At 44.7% G+C, this 19297-nt stretch overlaps 1 protein-coding gene across 1 annotated transcript in view; it reads right to left on the reverse strand.

Moving 5' to 3' along the window:
* dlgap4b (discs, large homolog-associated protein 4b) overlaps positions 1-19297 on the reverse strand; it is a gene marked incomplete at its 5' end in the record, with an annotated part of 29788 nt that overhangs the window by 4641 nt on the left and 5850 nt on the right. Inside the window, 6 exons of the mRNA XM_079748774.1 lie at positions 479-685; positions 2225-2316; positions 3782-4380; positions 6740-6828; positions 8083-8636; positions 18658-18910. Of these exons, the coding sequence (XP_079604900.1) occupies positions 479-685; positions 2225-2316; positions 3782-4380; positions 6740-6828; positions 8083-8636; positions 18658-18910 (1794 nt within the window). The remainder of the gene's footprint in view (positions 1-478; positions 686-2224; positions 2317-3781; positions 4381-6739; positions 6829-8082; positions 8637-18657; positions 18911-19297) is intronic.

Genomic DNA, 19297 nt, shown 5'->3' on the forward strand with positions numbered 1-19297 from the left:
ACACACACACACACACACACACACACACACACACACACACACACACACACACAAAAGAGCTAGGGATGGATTCTACTGGATGATTTTAGCCATGCTCAAGTAAAATCCAACACAATTTACTGCAACATGCAAGACAACTTAACAAACCACGACAGACCGTTCCACACCAACAGCCCCCTTTCAAATATATTTTCCATGCAGGTGAAAAGGGGGCGGGGCCTCTCTGACCCATCATGTCTGGCTGGGGTTGGCCCTGATCAGGGGCTCGCCCTCAGCGGGGGGAACAGGGGTAAGAGTGGGGGAGAGAGGGAGAGAGAGATAGAGGGAGAGAGAGAGAGAGGGACAGGGGAGGGGAGGGTGACAGTGGAGGTGGAGGTTGAGAGGTGGTGGTGGTGGTGGTGGTGGCGGGAGGAGTGAGGCCGGTCTCGGCGGCTTTCCTACCCCAGCCAGGGTACAGGGCAGCAGGGGTGGGAAGTACCTTCCGCTCAGGGGACGAGAGGGCGGATGTGGCGGCAGCAGCGGCGGCGGCGGCGGTGGAGGCGGAGCCGGGCGCTGGCTGCCAGTCGTTGGACTTGAGGTGGTAAAGCTCGTCGAACTTGAGGCTGATGTCCTCGATGGAGAGCTGGAGCAGGTCCCAGAAGCCTGCCAGGTCCTGGGGGCTGGGCCGCGGGTTGGCGCTCACATTCTGCCCCCCACCCGAGACATGCGCCATCACGTTAGGTCAAGTAGGTTTGTATGTGTCACGTTGTCATGTTTACAGTTGGAGTTAAATGAATCAATTGCGAATGGGTAAAAAAGGGTGCATTATATAATAATGATATTAGAAGTAGATGTTAGCCATATTACCCAAGTCTAAAAATATTTTTAAACCCACACATTTAAGTCAGAAACTATTATTAAATACACCTTTTTACTATGGTGAGTGAATGTTTGGTGTAAGACAAAAAAAAAAAGAGGAAATAATCTCCGCTTAACTACCACTAGATGGCACTGTGGCACCGCAGCTGTTAGGAGACACCGGTTCAATACAAGGGTTGATCAATGAAATCAAGTGAAGCAGGCACTAAACGCAACATCAAGGCAAAAACAACAACAAATAAGACATTGACAGCTCGCAATTATTACTTCAGAAAAAGAGCTGCGGTCGATATGGAATGTCAGCAAAAACCGATGCGACACAATTTCTTTCCACAGCTTCTAATTTTAGACATCACACAGCCTTTGGACGCCTTTCCTCTTAAGCAGCCGATATGCTGCGTAAGGCTGTCTGTGACCAACGCTGCTTACTTGTTAAAGCGCCAGAAAGGCTTAAATAAGATGATACAGTGACTCATTTAGAGCAACGGGAAATCATTTAAACGATGATAGGCAGCACCCCAGCGAGACGAATTAAGCCCCACACAAATGGCTGTTAATAGCATGGTGTCAGCCCGATCAATAGATCAGTGCGGTGGACTGTAGGAGCTGGTCGTGTGACTAGTGTTAGCGAGACAGCTGCCGGTCTCCCTGCTCACACTGCACTACTACTGGCGTTGATGAAAATGTGGCAGTGATGGCAAGACTTTTTAGAAGGTCTTAGGGACTCCTCTATGCTTTCAGTAGGGTCAAAAATGTGGACAGTTTTTGTCCCGAGATGAAAGGGCCAGAGCAATGCCGTGAATATTAAAGTAACTAGTCAAGGCCTCTGAAAACATATTTTTTCCGCCTCCATTTTCTAAGAAATACACCAACAGTGTAAAAGAAAATACCCCAAAACGATTTAAAACTCTTGAGTAAGCATGCCAGGCTGAGTTATGCACTATAGTTGAATTAATTAAACTGAACAGAACTAGCAAAACATCAACACCCCCGAAGTCCACCATTTTTCAAAGTTTTCTGGCGCATGCTCGATGTGTGAGAAACAATTGCCCTCTGTAAAGCGAGGTCTTGATATCATTGTTTAGCGAAAGCACTGTTTCACCGGTCCATACATATAGACAGCAAAACATATATATACATTTGTTTTCAGTGACCTGAACCTCAGTTTCGGAATGGACGGGAGGCCAAAATGCAGAGAAAATATATACATATTCTTTTAATTACCCATATACGTGTGGACAATGGTCTAGTCTCGTAGCCAACTGTAATGATGAGATGGTTGCTGTGGTAACTTGGTGACCTATGGTGTTGCTTGAATCCCCGTGTTGTGTGATTTGGTAAGTGTGCTTGTGTGGCTGCTTCTCACCAAGTTCTGGTCACACAGTCCCCGGAACTGTTGGAACTTCTGGGTCATGAGGAGCTGGGCACTCCCCACCGCGCTACGGACCTTACCCAGCACTGCAGGGGACAGATAACACAGAACACAGATTACACCAGAACACAGATCACACTAGAAACCCGGATCACACAAGAACTAAGATCACACCATTCTTTGATTTCAAATTTGTCCATCCAATATCTTTTGAAACCTGGACCTTGGATCCTACCAAAAGAGAGAAAATGTAGCCCCCATATAGCTTTAGCACAAAGCTACAGACAGTAATGTGAGAGAATATCATCATTCACACCAATAGTCGGTTGCCTTTAAAAGTATAAAGCATGAGGATTAATTGACAGGATTTAGGAAGAGCAGTGACATACATTAATATATACATATATAGAGCGCTTAGTGCAACACTGGCTTAGCTACGACATTAGTATTTTTAAAACCTCCATAGGCTGCCAGGAACATGGTGGGGGCAGATTACAGTGTTTTGGATGGTGGTGTCCTCTTTAAAGTTATCAAGGCCTGAAGAGCGTAGTGTCAGTGCCCATCTCTTTTCTTGCAGTCAGTCACTAGGCAGCCCTCAAAACTGGGAAAACCATCGGTCCCAGTTTACCAATAACCGTTGAATTAATGGTATCGTGATGTTACCTCTATGCCAGTGCTTTAAACTACAATGGAGGATTTTTCCATAACCATCGCCTACACACAGACCACCGTCAACAGTTTATACAAAACCAAGCTTTTAATTTGATTATTTAAACTCATGCATGCAGAAACGTGTTGTTGTTTTCTGTATCTGTGCATGGACATGTTGAATCTCCCAGACTGATGTTGAATCACTAATCTAATCTGGAGGTTTAATCAGTTCCAGGCAAGATTAGTGTAATTCTGAGGGATTACAGGCTTGCTTGTGTGGCAACCCCAGGTATTACCGTCTCATCCCCCATCCCTCACCCCCTGGACGGAGCTGTGGATCAGGTGTGGGGAGTGCGGGATTGACGGTCAGACCCCCATTGGGGTCTGTGTGGAGTCCCAGCATTTTGCAGATTTTTAAGAGGACACAATGGTATTTTGGAGTTGCAAATGATTTGGCTGGACTTGCAGCACTTCTGGGCCAAGTAACTTTGGATATGGCCTCATTTTTTGAATAATGATATTCATCCTTCGGACTGGGAAGTCGGAATAATGAATGAAGTCTAATTGGCTTGACGTCGCGTTAGGAATGGGCCACCCTTTTTCTGCTCTTTCACCGTTTCGTAAATACATTACTACTGGATTTAATATATACCACCATACCGTTTAGTATTTTGACATTTAGCATTTGCCTGTATACAAAGCGACTTGTGATTTCGATTTCGCATAGTTTCCCCGGAGGTTCTTCAGGCAGACACACGCTTAGCTGCCTCCAGCTAAAAGTCATAACCGTACCTCTAGACTACACTGCCCTGTTATCGGCTCCAACCAAACTCAGCCTGCAGAGTGGTAAGTATGGGTGTGTGTGTGTGTGTGTGTGTGTGTGTTGGGGGGGGGTCATACCTTCCTCTGAGATCTGGTTCTCTTTGGTCTCCAGCTCCATCTGCTGGCACCAGCCCTCCATGCGGCCCGTCTCCGCCTGCAGCAGCTTCAGGAACCAGTGGCCGTCTCTCCTGCACAGCGTCCCCCCACCACCGGAACCACCACCACCAGCACCTCCTCCTCCTCCTCCTCCTCCTCCTCCTCCACCTCCACCTCCTCCTCCGACCCCAACGCTCCCACTCTCCAGCCAGGGGTCTGGCGGCGGCAGGGACGAGGGGTCCAGGGCGGGGTCCATGCTCTCGGAGAACGAGTCCGAGCTGCTGCGCGTGGTGGAGCGGTTCAGGATCTGCCGTGGCGGGGGGGGAGGCGAGGAGGAGCAGGAGGTGGTGGCGGTGGTGGTGGTGGTGGTGGTGGTGTCCCCGAGGCCGTCGCCGTTGTCCAGCGAGGTGCCCACCCCCAGTTGGGAGTCGGTGGACTGGCTGGCGCTGTTCACCATGACCTTCTTCTCGGCGGCGCGGCCGTTTCTGGAGGCCAGGATGTGCGAGGTGGCGGTGGCCGAGGGCAGGTCCGGCGTGGTGTCAGAGTCCTGCTTGGAGGCCATGCTGCCGGAGTGGCCGACCCTGGAAGACAAGAGAACCACGGCGGGGCTCAGTGTCGGCCGGGTCTCAGCGGGACACGTCAATAGAAGATGCTGGTTTTAATGCATTTTCTGTCCAAATGAACCACGGCAACACCAAAGATAAGGGCGACCAGCAAAGCAAGGAAAGATAAGTCAAGGAGAAAGCTACTAAAGCATATTAAATCTATTACGACTACACAACAAAACACTCATCCGTAATGCCTTATCTTTAATGGTAAACATTGACCTAATACAACAATGCAAACAGTATAATCACAGAGGAAAGCCATCCACCAGAGAATGTGGTTAATATTGTTTGCTAGGCCATGGTATGGCATGCCCACAAAGTATATCAGTATAGTCTATCACGTTACATTGCAGTCTGTTTCATCCTCATGAATGAATGCAGGCAAAATGTTTTGGCTGGGTCATTGAAAGTTGCAATCAGATTCTGAGTAGAAGAAGAAGAACAAGACTAAGGAAAAAGTTGATTACCTTCCACCGTTTTGGCGTGTACTCTACAGCCTTCCTCGGGAGATGTTACAAGATGTCAAGGGTGTGAGGTGTGGTTGGCAGCCAGGTGAGTATAAGCCTGTCTTGCCGGGTGGGGTTGGGGTTGGGGTTGGGGTTGGGGTTGGGGGTGGGGTTGGGGGGGTGGCCCGACTGTGTAAGTAAGAGAGGGTATGACGGATAGTTGGTACGGCTCCGCCTCCCCTAACCCCCACCGTCTACTGAATCCAGTATATCCAAGGAGGACTTGGCGATCCTTCAATAATCCATCATGGGGGATATAGTCCCTTGTTTAGTCCACAGTATGCTTCTCTCCCTCTCTTGAAATGGTCTGGCCTATTCTTTAGCTTCTTTCTGGCTGTGCTAGTTTGCCACTTCTTTTGCATGAATAAAAGAAAAGCAAGATGGTGTTCAGGTTATTCTCTGAGTGAAACCCCACCCTTCATGGATGTAATGCAGTTTGTAGAAACCGTAATCGGTAATCAGCTGACATTCCTTTTCGGTTTCAATCAGGATTTTTTATGAACCAAGTAATGGCCCGGCTTAAGAGTGCACTGCAGTGTTTCATCACAAGTAAGGAGATTTCTGGATTATTCCCCAGCCCAAGCGAATTGATGTTGTTTTCTGTAATCTACTATTCTGTCTTCTTGGGAGCTCTTTTTTCTGCGTTTGGGTCCTGTACCGGGTAAATATTGAGTCTATCCGAGTGGATACAACTGACAAGTTAATGGTTTAGTGGGTTAACTACGGGAACAAGACTCTTCACCAGACCTGATAGTGGATACAGAGTTTCATGTATACTTTGCAAGTGGATGGATCGGTTTCTTTCACGTTAGGCGGTGGACTTGCTGTCGTCTGTTGACTTCCTGTCTGTTCTTTTTGGATCCTCACCAGAACATGTTCCACACGCAATTCATATACCATAATACCATCATAATCGCTGTTAATTCTAAGTAAAGACTTGGTATTTGTGTTTAGCGACAAACCAAGCAATTATTTCCCTCTGTAAAAGATTTGGACTATATATATATATATATATATATATATATATATATACACACACACACACCAACAGCTGGGTAGAAGGGCTCGAGTTACGGGCTTTAATGAGAACTAGAGCTAACCATTGACTGGCTTCCGGGACCTTGATAAAGGCGTCTCCCTACTGACACGCAGGGACATCTACACAGGTGAGATACAGTAGGTAGACACAGAGGTAAAAATATTATAAATACAAACAGAAAAAAAGGTTATAACAAGTATAGGAGCACGGAGTGGCAGGTTAGGGTTTCGCTAAGCCACAACAAAAAAGGGCATTGTCAAAGCATATATGCAAAACAAACAGAACAAAAATGGGCAAATATAAATAAAACAGTAGGCATTCATATATTCCGTAAAAAAAAAAAGTATTTTTACAGGAACTGGTTTGAGCAAAGTTCAGTCAGGAGAATTGTAAATATACTCAAAGCAGTTGCTATTTACACAAAACCAGGTCTATCATGCAAAGACAGAAAAAATCAGGAGGAAGTGCTGAGCAAATGTCCATCTGCGTGGTGTAATGGCCCTGCTACAAACATGGGGCAGCGTGACACATAAAGACTTCCAAGCGTAATACATTCAACAGAAGACCCAGGAGACCAGTAGAAACACTGAACAGTTGGCCCTCACTTAAAGAGAAGTGATGAACTGCACCAAGGTGATCAACGCCTTCGAGATCTGTTCTGAGGAAAACGGGCTCCCCGGTTACCAGACCAGGGGAGAGGTCGAGAGAAGCTTAAATATGGCGGCCTCACAACGAGGGTGTGAGGAGGAAGAGGAGGTGTAATGACGGCAACAGGAAGTGGACTTACTGCCAGCCGTCCTCCACCTGTACACCGATGGACTGAAACCGGGCCAGCTGCGGAGAGTCCTCTCGCTGGACCTCCTGAATACAGTCCACCTGAGAGGTAAACACACACACAAATATAACCTTTAAACCCCATAAAAGGCATCATCTATATTATAGCCAATGCTATACCAAACGGTTGTGCCCTGCAAATGAATACCCATTTACTGTCTTTCATCAGAGGCTTTTAGCGTATGTGAGCTACAGGGAATTCCGAAACCCATGGATGAGGTAGGGGCAGGCCTTCACGCTCTCTTTAGCTTGTAGTTTATCTTTTGCTGGGAGTCGAACAACACATTCAGTATGCTATCACGTCCCCTTTCAGTTACAAATGACTGGTCTTGTATAATGACAACACTTACCTTAGTGGTGAGGTCTGAAGACTATAAGGGGAAGCATTAAGAAAATCGGTTCCATCAAATGGACAAATATTCCCAGAAACTGTTCTGAATATCATAATTAATGGTAAATGTCTAATGGCCTTAGGAGACGGTTTTGTTTATGTAAATGGTTTGGAAAATGGAGACCACTGTTATTACAGAAGATAGAGGGGAAAATTGCGGTCCAAAGGGAATGATAAATATACACACGTCCAGCCTTTCAGGCGATGGAGGTTGCATGTTCAGTTAAGTATAATTTACCATTTACAGACACTGTAGTAGTTAGCTCACTTGAGACTCATATATACCCATACATTTAAGGAGGATTATACCACGGCACTGTTGAACTTTTGTTGGTCAGTGACATTCCAATGGTATGCATTATATTACAACAACATGAGAACTCTGGCCCTTAACAGGTCAGAATCAATGCACTACAAACTCGACATTTCAAAGACCGTCCATTACAGTTATTGACAGATGTTTCCGTGACACGTAAAACCACTATGCTCCAAGCACAGCCGATATATCAATTGAATTTCAGCTGATCAAGTCCATTAAAAATACGTTATAGAGGACGGTACCATTTCTAATCATTGTTGCCAACTGTGGTAAGAGCGAAATAAACCACAGTCTGGGTTTATTCCTTACCAAACGTTTCAAGGCAGAGAGAAAATACACTGTTAAGAATAACAGCAACTTCAGTGTTAGGTTTCCCTTTTGACAAAGATGTTATCCTCTGTTTCCTGCCCAGGGACAGATGAAAATTAGCTTATAGCTAACTCTGGTACTGCTAATGAGCTGTGCATTGTCCCTGCTAAATAAACAAATAAACAAACTGCTGTCATCAACCCCAGCTGAACCCCATCCACCAGCATTCAACTCAAAGCACCAACACCCACCAAGACGGGCGGGCTGTGTCCCCTACCTGTATCCCTATGGAGGACAGCTTCCTCCTGGGCACCGGCGCCACCAGAGGCTCCTCCCCCAGCAGTCCTCCCTTACCGCCGCCGCCGCCGCCTCCCGTCCGCAGAGGAGGGAGGTCGTGCTGCACGGCGGTGGAGGCGTGCGAGTGGGCGCGCGCGTGTGAGTGAGCGTGCGAGTGCGACCGCGCGTCGTTGGTGTCGGTGCACGCGTTGGCGGTGGTGGCGGCGGCGGTGCCGACGGCGCCGAGGATGGCCGAGGCGTAGGGCTCGCGGGCGAGGGCCACGGGGACGGCGGTGATGGTCTGCAGGGGCCGGGGGATGCCGCGGGCCAGGCTGTTGGCGTGGCTGCTGTCCAGGCTGTCGGACGAGTTGCTGTGGGCGTGGCTGGACTGGCTGGTGGCCTCCGAGCGCCGGTCCTGCAGGTCCTGCAGGTAGGTGTCCTCCTGGGCCGACTCGGTGCTGCTCTGCACCGTCACCGAGCTGTAGGGCTTGGAGGTGGTGCGGGGGGGCACAGGCGGAGGGGCCGTCCGCTTACTGGTAGTGATACACGTGGAGACTGGAGGAGAGGGGGGCAGCAGGAGGAAAGAGAGACAGAGTGTGATAGAGAGACACACACAGACAGAGAGAGAGGGACACAGGCAGATAAAAGAGAGAGACGGATACAGAGGATCAGATAGACGGAGGAGAAAGAGACGCAGAGAGAGAGAGAGAGGGAGAGTCGCACACACACAGAAATATTGACGCACACAGACAGTCAGACAGACAGAGATAGAAAGAATGAAAGGAGGAGAAGAAGAAAGAAAGAAAGAAAGAAAGAAAGAAAGAAAGAAAGAAAAAGTGGGAGGGCAGGGAGACAGAAGGGAAAGAGCGACAGATGGGGAGAGATACAGAGGGGGAGAGAGAGACAGAGGGGGAGAGAGAGACAGAGGCATATTGGAAGAGGTTGGAGAGAGGGTAAGGGTAAAAGGGTAAAAAGTTGCAGGATGTTAAAACAACAGCTGAATTAACAAAACACATATACAGGAAGATGGGATGTTTGACTTTTTGTGAACTTGGGAACAGAATGGCCAATGGCTATCCAATGCAGTGCCATTGTCCTGAATAACACCAAACACATAGGCCAACACTAACAGAGGGTCAGTGGTTAAACCTGTTAGGACCCAACCACATACACATCTTGTAGTCACCCAGGTTCCCTTATGACTTGCTGTTCTACGCTTCATGTCTTTATCCTTGCTTTCAATGTACTGCTGTTCAATGCTAATGGTAATCAATAAGAGGTTAACTAACCAATAAGCATTATTAAATAGCATTAGCATAATCCAAATGACAGTTTTTCTCAGTCACTTTGGTACATTTCTCAGATCAGAATTGAAATTCTCAAAACAACCTGTTCAATCTTCACATCATTGTGTCACTTGTGCACATCAAAAAAGCAGTTTCTCATTTCTTTGAACAAGTTGCAAATGCTTTGGTACATTCATGCAAATGATTACGTACAATTTTCTGCTCTTTCCTACATTATCAATTGCTTATGTAATGTTGATCAAATGTATTGTAATGGGTCTCTATTGAATAGTCTCACCCCCACAACATTTAGGCATTAGTTCATTGCATAAGTCTTTACATGCAATATGGTTGAACAAGTTGTCATAATATGTCAGGCATATTTCTATACATTTCCATTAGATTTCTTTTTTAAATCTGTCCTGAATTGGTAAATTGCTACCAAGTAAATCATGACTTTCTCTAAAGAAGGGAAATGTCTGAAGTGTTAGATCAACCAACGATCAACTAGTTTACTGAAATATCTCAAAGGTGCATTGCATGAACCATGAACTGGCAAGTATATATATAGCTGGAGCACAACACAATGTTACATTGTCTGACAATGGAAGGACAAGGAATTTGAAGGGGTCAACAGCCAGAGAGAAGAAGAAGAGGAAGAGGAGTGAGGCTGCGTGAGAAGGAGAATTTGTGGCCAAACAGACAGGAATGTCCAGAGGTGTAGGAAGACTGCACTGTAATTCCTACAGCAATGCATGTACAGTTTACCCTAAAGAGATTGTCCTATGTTTCCATTTCTAGCAATGACATGGCCTGTCAACAAATTACAGTACAAACAGCCAAAGCGTAAATGTGAATCTTGTCCAGTCTCTTGCAATCAATCTCCCACATACACTAAGGTGTAACTTACAATTTACAATAATTGTCTTCAAAACTTTAGCCATAGTTTACATCATAACATCCCTCCAGAATACACTGTTATATTGACAACATGACTAAGCAATTTGTCTTATCCATACACAATGACCTGTCATTCTGATGGCACTGACATGTTCATTGACACAGATATTTACTTTTGAGAGATGAACTAAGGATTTTGAGCAAGAGACTGGCTTTTGCAGGTAATCCATGGTGTTTCGCTATTTGTACGAATTCTTTTGAGAAATGCATTTACTGTTTTGCAAATGTTGAGGATGATTCGAGAAATGTACCAAAGCGACTGAGAAAAACTGTAATACTTATCCTAAAATGAACACCATTTTCTTAGTAAACATGAACATCATTAGTTAATTTTGTCAAAATCAAAATCATTAGTAAATATAAACACAATTAGTAAATGATTAGACCATTAGTTAACTGTTGTATTAATGTTAGTTAATGCTTAATACGGCATAAAGTAATGTTTATTAATGGGTAATTAATGTACCCGAGAAATAAAGGAGGGTACTGTAAAGTAGATAATCGAATAAGCTTTCCACCATGAAGAAACTGAATGCAGCTTGCTTAATTACGCACACACACTTTCCAAGGTCAACCAGATGAAATCTAAAGTTACAAAACAACAGTGACCTCCATTGCTCTATCAATATTAATGTTTTTCATGCACTTGTGTACCTCATAGCTCTCTCTCTCTATAAATATACAATTGTCCCATGTGGGCAGATCTACAAGCTTAAAATTTGTATGCCAGTAGTCTCCACAATGGAGACCTTCGTGTAGGCTTACATGCAGCCAATAAAAGTCGTGCAGACAGCATCTTGCCAAAAAACCCAGGGACAGAGGTAGTGGGAGTGAGTGAGAAGAGCGGAAAATAGCGAGAGAGAGAAAGAGACAGAGAGACAGCGACAGAGACGGAGAGAAGCCAGTCGATTAGAGCTTGGAAAAAGCTCCAGCCAAGCTCCTTGTTAACCTCTCCCCTGTGTGCTGGCTGAGGCCCATTATATCTGGCGGCGTTGTGCCAGACTCAAGATATTAGGTATAATGCGGGTCAGTGAGGCCACTCAATCACTGTGATTTGCATCTTATCTGCAGGGCCAATGAGACAGTCACACACACTGGGGAACCAAATGTCCTATCTATTAAAAAAAAGCATTGGGAAATTGTGAGCTGACGTCCCCTCCCTTGTACAGTGAACCACTGTGACAGCCCAGTGGAACAGGTTTAAGCATAGTGCTTCATATTCGTTGGCATGACATACGCATAATATCACAATACGTGCTCAAGGCATCAGTGATAGTCATCATTTGATCACATCAATTGATAATTCAAATTGTATTCAAAAGACTTGGCGGTTAAACTCTGCTGTTGATTTGAACCACCATACAACGTGAGAGGGAAGCTGTGTTGCAGGCCAAGCAAACTGACTTCTGTTCAACATAAAGAGCATAGAGAGAGGCCTCTAGAGATGAGCAGAACGAATTATTGTCAACATTGACAAGAGATGCTTCAAAGGGATCTGAGAACAAAACCAAATCCCATTTAAAAATACAAATAACAAACATCTTTGTACTGATATGCTGTCGTTTTATATGTTGGGAAACTAAAGTGACCTTCCAGACGGAATGGCTCGTCAGTCTTTGACTGTAGAATCTTGTCAGAAAACCAATCTTCCCTGTTTGTAGTGTAGTTTGTTGAACCACATGCTGTGTTTTGAAATGGAAGTGGAAATCCTGTATATTTCCATGGGTCCATCGGATGGCATTCATCTTGCATTTAACATAGCCAAGCTCAGCTCAGAAGATACGCTTTTCAAACATCAAGGTTATTTTGTGTGAGGTAAACGTGCCTTTTTAACATATATTCAACAATGAAGACTTTGTTGTTGTGAAAATTGAATAGAATTCCAACACATTTAAACTGTTTTCCTACAGACACTAAGCACCATTGTTGTTTTTGCACAAACAGAGAGCTAAAGAAAAGCCTTGTTGACTGAAAAAAACGGCCAAACAAAACCCCTGCAATGCCGTTTAATTCCATCAGACCTACTTAGCCAGATCCCCAAATGGGCCCTTAGAGTTTCTATAATCACATCTTTCATGATCTCAAGCTCCCCGTCTCAGGCCCTCAGTCTGAAACCTCAACCTGCTGCTAGCCTGTAGCAACGTACAGCATGTGACATCATACTAGGGAACGACTACTGACAGACAGCCAGGGCCTGCACAGACAAACCCAGAGTCAGGAACGTGGGAAAGACTGGGGCTGTCATCAAACGCTTTCGATCCTTATCACTACACAGCACACCTGCTCCTCTGTGTGACTTTGTAGGCTGTGGGTGTGTGTGTGGGTGTGTGTGCGCTAGCCACCAGTGCAATGTGTGTGTGTGTCACTCCAGGTGTGCAAGTTCATCCTTCTGCACAGGATTCAACCCCTTGGGGTGGAACAGTACAAACACAGACACACACCCACACAGACACACACAGACACACACAGTTGAACTCGACTGAATACATTCCATAGAAAAGGGTTCCTAACTGACATATGACGATGCATGGGAGATTAAGTATCGACTCTGCCGGGGTAACTTGGGAAATGACGAGCGTGAACAGTCTGTTCCTGCAATGTTCTTTGTGAGATGTACACGCATCACTTGACAGTTGACACGGATGAGCCATGACAACGATGCTGACATTTCTGCCCAAAAAATTAATAGGCTGCAGTAAGCGAGGAGCGGATTTGAATCATGTTGTCATTTGTCTGCCTTGAAGCCCAGCTGTAAACAGGTATAAATGCCAGCCGCTCAAGCTCACGACATATCTCCAAAACAGACCTGAAGACTGTTTAGACCAGGGAGTTTTCAAGCCTGATCCAAGACAATGGCCGAGTTGTTCTGACTTGTTGTTTTTGTGCAACGGGTTGAGCATTTTTGACAGAAGCAACAAGCGGCCATGTACTGCCAAATGGTTCCAGTGAATCTTGAGTGGGCATCGCTGTTGTGATGGTACTTTAGACCACAGTAGCAGTGCTGTTCACCGCAGGCCTTTTACCATCATGCGTTTTCAGGGCAGGAGAACCACATTTAATAACAGGACAAACAGTCTGGGGGATCTCCAAGCCATACCATCCCTGGTTGACCCGTTCACTTATTTTTAATACTGAAGCATTGGGAACTTATTATTGACAGCACACCACAAGTCAGAAGGAATACAGATTTAAGGCAGGCTCTTCAATCAGATTAGGTCTTCAGCAGTATGATTTTTCCCTGGTCCATGGATGCATTTAAATAACTATTTTCAAAGTCAAACTTTCTCCACACCCGGTTTTCAAAGGCTGGTTTCCTACATGGGTTAAACACACACACACACACACACACACACACACACACACACACACACACACACACACACACACACACACACACACACACACACACACAAAAAAAACCCTGCTCCTAACAAGGATCCCACTAAACAGCTACTCTTATGGCCCCGGTCGATGCTGCATGCGTGTCGGCTTTCCGCTAATTTATCTGGCCACTACAACTAGGAAACCAGAAACTGAATCTAGTTGATGAGTGATACTCTTGCTAATCATGATGGGAGAGGGACAGGTATTTCTACAGGAACATGCAGGGGCCAATCGGTGAGGAAATGTGCTGCAGTTCACTCCCTCTGTCCCATATAGGTCACAGTCAAATCTGCATGTCAGAGCAATGATATGGAAATGTTGGGGAATTGAGGACTGAAATGGGCCGATGAGCTAACTGGATCTGGCATTCTGCCTTTAATTAGAAGAAACGTCTGTCGAAAGCCAAAAACGATATGTTTAACTGAAATTAATGAGCTAGTCTGCAACAGGCTGTTGCTTGGTTGCAAAAAAATAAAGTACAAAGATATCGGCATCATCTTCAACATAAGCGGGTTGTCCGGGATTTGAACCCTTGACCGGCCGTACCCTTTTGCTTCTTGCCAGATCAGTGTGAGTAAAAATAAACCAACCTTTTTAAGCAAACGAGGTCAAGAGTGCACAAATAAAGGCCACTTAGCAGGATTGCATGACTGTATATACTAACATCAGCACATGTAAATGATGTTCTGCAGTCAAGGTCTCAACATGACATATGGCTGTGGAAAGGGACATCCATCCATCATTGACAATGACAATGCAAACTGTTTGGAAAACTATTTTAATTGAGTTTTATGTTGACACAGGCATATACTTAAATATAACAGATAATTGTGTTGGAAGATAAAAACAAGAGGCAAACAAACACATACAGCCAAGCTAATGTTGTCTTTGCTTTTCAATATGTTGTTGTTGTTCAACTGATTTGGCAGGATATTTAACATTCCAAAGCAGTTGGATATGGATTCTGTACAGATCTGTAAGAAATAAAAGTTTGGGCTACACTTTCAGCACAAAAGACTACTTAAGGAAAATCTGTGCTTGGTTTTGGACCAGTGAAAGCAATCAATGATTTATTGGATCAATGTGGATGCAGGCCTTAGCCAGTGCAGAACACAGTGGTCAGAAGTTTATCTGACCAGTTTATATGAGTTAATTCCCTCACTGAGCAATTTACAGTCTTTGAGCACAATGACTGTGTCCATTGTTCCATGTAGGCCTAGAGACCTTTCCAAACAGTGCATCATTACTCAACAGCTCAGGGAAATTATGTTATTGTGCATAGCCTCACATCGGACTGCCAAAACACAGCTTTGGTTCAGTTTGTTCCTGCCTTGTCATTATTGCACTCGGTGGGCCATTGTTAACCATTATGACGGAGCTGCTAATATGAACAGTTAGCTCCTTGTTTTTTTTTTGTCTTATAACAGCTATGAGAAACAAACAGGGAACACGTTTTATATCTTAGCGTGTGAGAGAGATGGATAAAGTCGTGGAATTAATCCTAGAGATGTCATCATTGCTAAATATGTTTTCCCAGGCCAAAACCGCTTGTCATGGACTCATGACAAGCGGAAGCGCAACCAGAAGGAGAGGTCAGCACAGGCAGCTTTATAGATGACGAATCATCTATAAAGTATAGTATATAGCAAGTACATGTTAAACAACAAACAGAGTTTTGGTGCGAAAACAGTCAAAACAATATGTTAATGGAAATTATTTTGATATTTAAAGCATGCCTCGCTTGTTTGTTATTTCTTCACAAATATGGTTCACTAAACGCAGAGCCTTTAAATCAGCCACTTAATTCAGTAAAAGTCCAATGCATTGTAAATAGCACATCTTCTTAAATAAACACCTACGCAAAACAAACACACGCGAAATCATTAGAAACAAAAATTAAAAATAAGATAAGACAAAAATTCAATATAATTATAAATGGTGCATTTTGCTTTTTCGAAAAACATTAATGAGTTAATAACTTTGATGAACAGCAACCGAGCTTCAATCAGGAATTTGAACGAGCCTTGACGTTATCCTCTTTTTAATCCACATTAAAAAGAGGATACACAAGTTATCTTGTTTGTTTCCATAATTATTTCTGAGTTTGACGCAGGCATAGTGCCAAAGGTTTAAAAGTCTTCTTCACTAGACGCAGATATAAACGGCCTTGCGGGCGACATGAAGAGCGTCCAAGCGTGAGGTGCGTGTGCAGTCAGCTGATATTAAAACGAAAACACTATTTTGTCCATCATTAAACTCCCGACTATAATCATCACATACATAATCAACAGTGGAGACACTTACCCTGCAGACAGACGCACTTCAAAACAACTCCGGCCAATTTTTATAGCAATGTCAAATATACAAATATTGCAGACAATTGGCAAACCGGGGTCAACAGGGTTTCTGTTACTCAGCATAGAAGAATAGCCGGAGTGCACTGCGTGGTGCGGTGAGTGTGTTTGGACTACTGTTTCCTCACAGGGAGGCGTGGCGGATCGGCTCCCGTGCAGAGGATATCTGCTCGTTAGCGCCGTCTGGTGGTTGACATTCCGTACAAAAAAACGAACCGAGTCGAACATCCAACCATAGGGGGCCACCACAAAGATCACAGATTTTGTAATTGTAATTAGTCGAACTATATGATTCTCGAATCCGTTCGACGACCATTCGACGTCCAATAAAAAAACCCTCATCAAATATTGAGCAATTATGTGAGAAACATCGAATTATCCAATCATATTATTGGCTGCTTTATAATCCTGCTGCTTTATGAACTCCAAACATTTTTGATCTGTGCCCATATGTTCTAGTTGCAACGAGAACTATTCCTCTTGGACCTCCACAGATGATACTCTCTTCTGCTACAGCCAGAGACAATACGTCCTAATTCATATGCAATCTACTCTGTAAGGTCCTAGTTTAAATGTGCATGTGACACATTGAAATCCCTGAAGCGTTGTGCTGTTTAAAGAAGCCCATTACCATACATATGTATCTATTTATTGTATCACCCACAGGATATTCAACCCAATCCCAAAAATATATCTATAAATATACACATAGAGCTAATCAATTTGGTCATTTAGCAGCGTTTTTTTTATCCAAAGTGGCCTTTTAATAAACATGTCAGTTAGGGGTTAGGTTGGTATCTTGCTCATGTGTCGCCTGCAGGTAGACTGACGAAACTTGGGGCTTCAAACCCAAAATGATTTAGTCGGGAGAGACTATCACCTACAACATATTTAGATTTACTACAACAGTAGTCTTTTTTAAACTTATGAACATATATCAATTCTGGTTACTAGTAATTGCATGAATACTTTTTTTACCTGCCAGATTAGATTTTAAATTACACTAGTAAGAATCAAAAATTCCTTCTCATCCCTGACCCGATTGGCTGTAGGTTAAATGACCACACACGGTAGGCTTCTACCGGTAGGCTTCTATGTCTCTGTGGCCCATGAAGAGCCCTATAATGCCCTCATGTACTTCCACTGAATGGTTGTACTTTATAGCACACCTGTCTAGACTCGGATTTACAAGGAGGAGAAACTGCTAGGACCAATGTTTTAGAAACAACAGCCAGCATTTATTTAACAATTCAGTCATAACCTTCTTCACACAAATGTCAATAATGTAACCAAATACAATTTCCAAACACAGAAATAAAGGTTACAACAGTCAAGGTAAGCAAAACACTGTCTTTTTTTGGCAGGTTGTGATCGGAGCCGGTTGGTTGCTTTTTGAAGTATCAGTTTCTCAGCAGCTAACTACATAATAATATAGACTGGCTAAAGCTAGCTCTTCTTTTTATTTTAGGGCGGGCTGTCACTTCAATAATTTTTTCCTGGCCAAAACTGTCCTGTTTCAAACATAATGGAAATGAGCCTACAGGCTGTTCTATTCAACAAAGACAGTCGGGGAATGTCCCACAATCACTTCAATATCTTATGTGACTTATGCAATTCAATTCCTTTTGAGTAGTCCCTTTGAAGGGGGGAGCAGAAAAGCGGATGGACCCCCCTTGGTTTCCAGGCAGTGAGGGGACGCCTAGTGGTCTGTCTGCCCCCAGACGCTGAAGGAGTAGTAAAAGCTGTTTCTCCTTGGGGCCTCTGTCCAAGCCCCTGGCTATCAGCGCAGAGAACCACTGCCCTTTCCAGGTCCTCTGGTGTGAGTAAGAGCAGGCCGCAACCAAGCCCAAAATGTGTTTGTGTTTGTGTGTGTGAGTGTGCGTGTGTGATTGTGTTTGTGTGTGTGTGTGTCTAGAGAAGGACTGACTCTAGCATCGGGGAAACTATGATAGCTACGGTGACTACGGTGGCAGCATTGGATTATTCCATGTTTTTATGTTTTTTTATTGTATAATTGATCATGACATTTCAATGATTTTTTTGGTTCGTAATCGAAAGGTTTGTCACGTGGAGATTGTCAATCCCAATTTATTTTCAACTTCATTATATATTCCTACGGCTGTTTTTTTCTTCAGCTTGTGCATGTCTTATCGTTATTACTATCTTGCCCGAGACACATAGACTCTGATTAACTCAGCAAAGAGCCTTTTCATCAGAGCCACTTCAAATAAACATGAGTCATGGATAGTCAAAGCCAGTGTACAGCGCACATGTTCTTCAGTAACACCTTCAGCACAAACACTTAAGCAGTCCTCAGCAAAGAGAGGAATAGGATTAGCTATGAGTGCATGTTCTTTACAGCTGGGGCCATTGTTGCTTGTTTGAGCAATCATTAGCGAATGAAGAATTTGGAATGAGCAGAAATCAAAGTAATTCTAATTACTTTTCTTCTTAATTGAGCCGTGTTTCTTCGTCTTGTTTTGTGATTACAACTAGTCAGGTCAGAAAGAGACGAATGGGGGTTCCTGGTGACCCCCCTTTTGAACCCATTTTGTTAGTGTGGGGGGTGGGGGTGGGGTGGTGCTGCCTCACCAGTGCTGGTGCTGTAGGTGCGGACTGTGGTGGCGGTGGGCGGCGGCGACTCCGAGTCCAGCGACGCCGTGTCGTCGTCCTGGGAGCAGCCGGCCTGGATGGCCCTCAGGTAGCTGTGGCTGCGGGAGCGGAAGCACGTGGGCATGGGCAGGTCGGGGGGCTCCGGTTGGTCCTGAGAGGGCGGGCGCGAGTCCCGGTACGTGGAGTCGGAGCTGCGGTCCTCGTAGCGCTGGCTCATCTCAAGGTCCCGTAGCTGGGGGGGGGGGGGGGCGAGAGGGGGTGTGTGTTACTAATGGGGCCGCAGTGTGTGTGTGTGTGTGTGTGTGTGTGTGTGTGTGTGTGTGTGTGAGATGTGGAACACTGAAGTAACACCGGGCTCCCGTTGGGGTTATTATTATGTTGTGCGACTACGGTCGCACGGTCTACTACACTACTGCGGTTTACCAGTTTAAAACCTTTGCCGTCATACCAGCAGACTTGTCTCTTCTTAAAAAAAAAAAAGAATCTCGACCTGTGAAGCACATATGTTAGAGTGCAATAAACTTCAAGAGGAGTGTGGTTTTATAGCACCTTAAAACCCCGGTTGATGAGAAGAAGTGCAGCGCTCCATTAGCGTCGACCTGGGTTTCACCTTTATGTG

This window comes from Pollachius pollachius (assembly GCF_949987615.1).
Source record: "Pollachius pollachius genome assembly, chromosome: 12".
NCBI classification, from domain to species: Eukaryota; Metazoa; Chordata; class Actinopteri; order Gadiformes; family Gadidae; genus Pollachius; species Pollachius pollachius.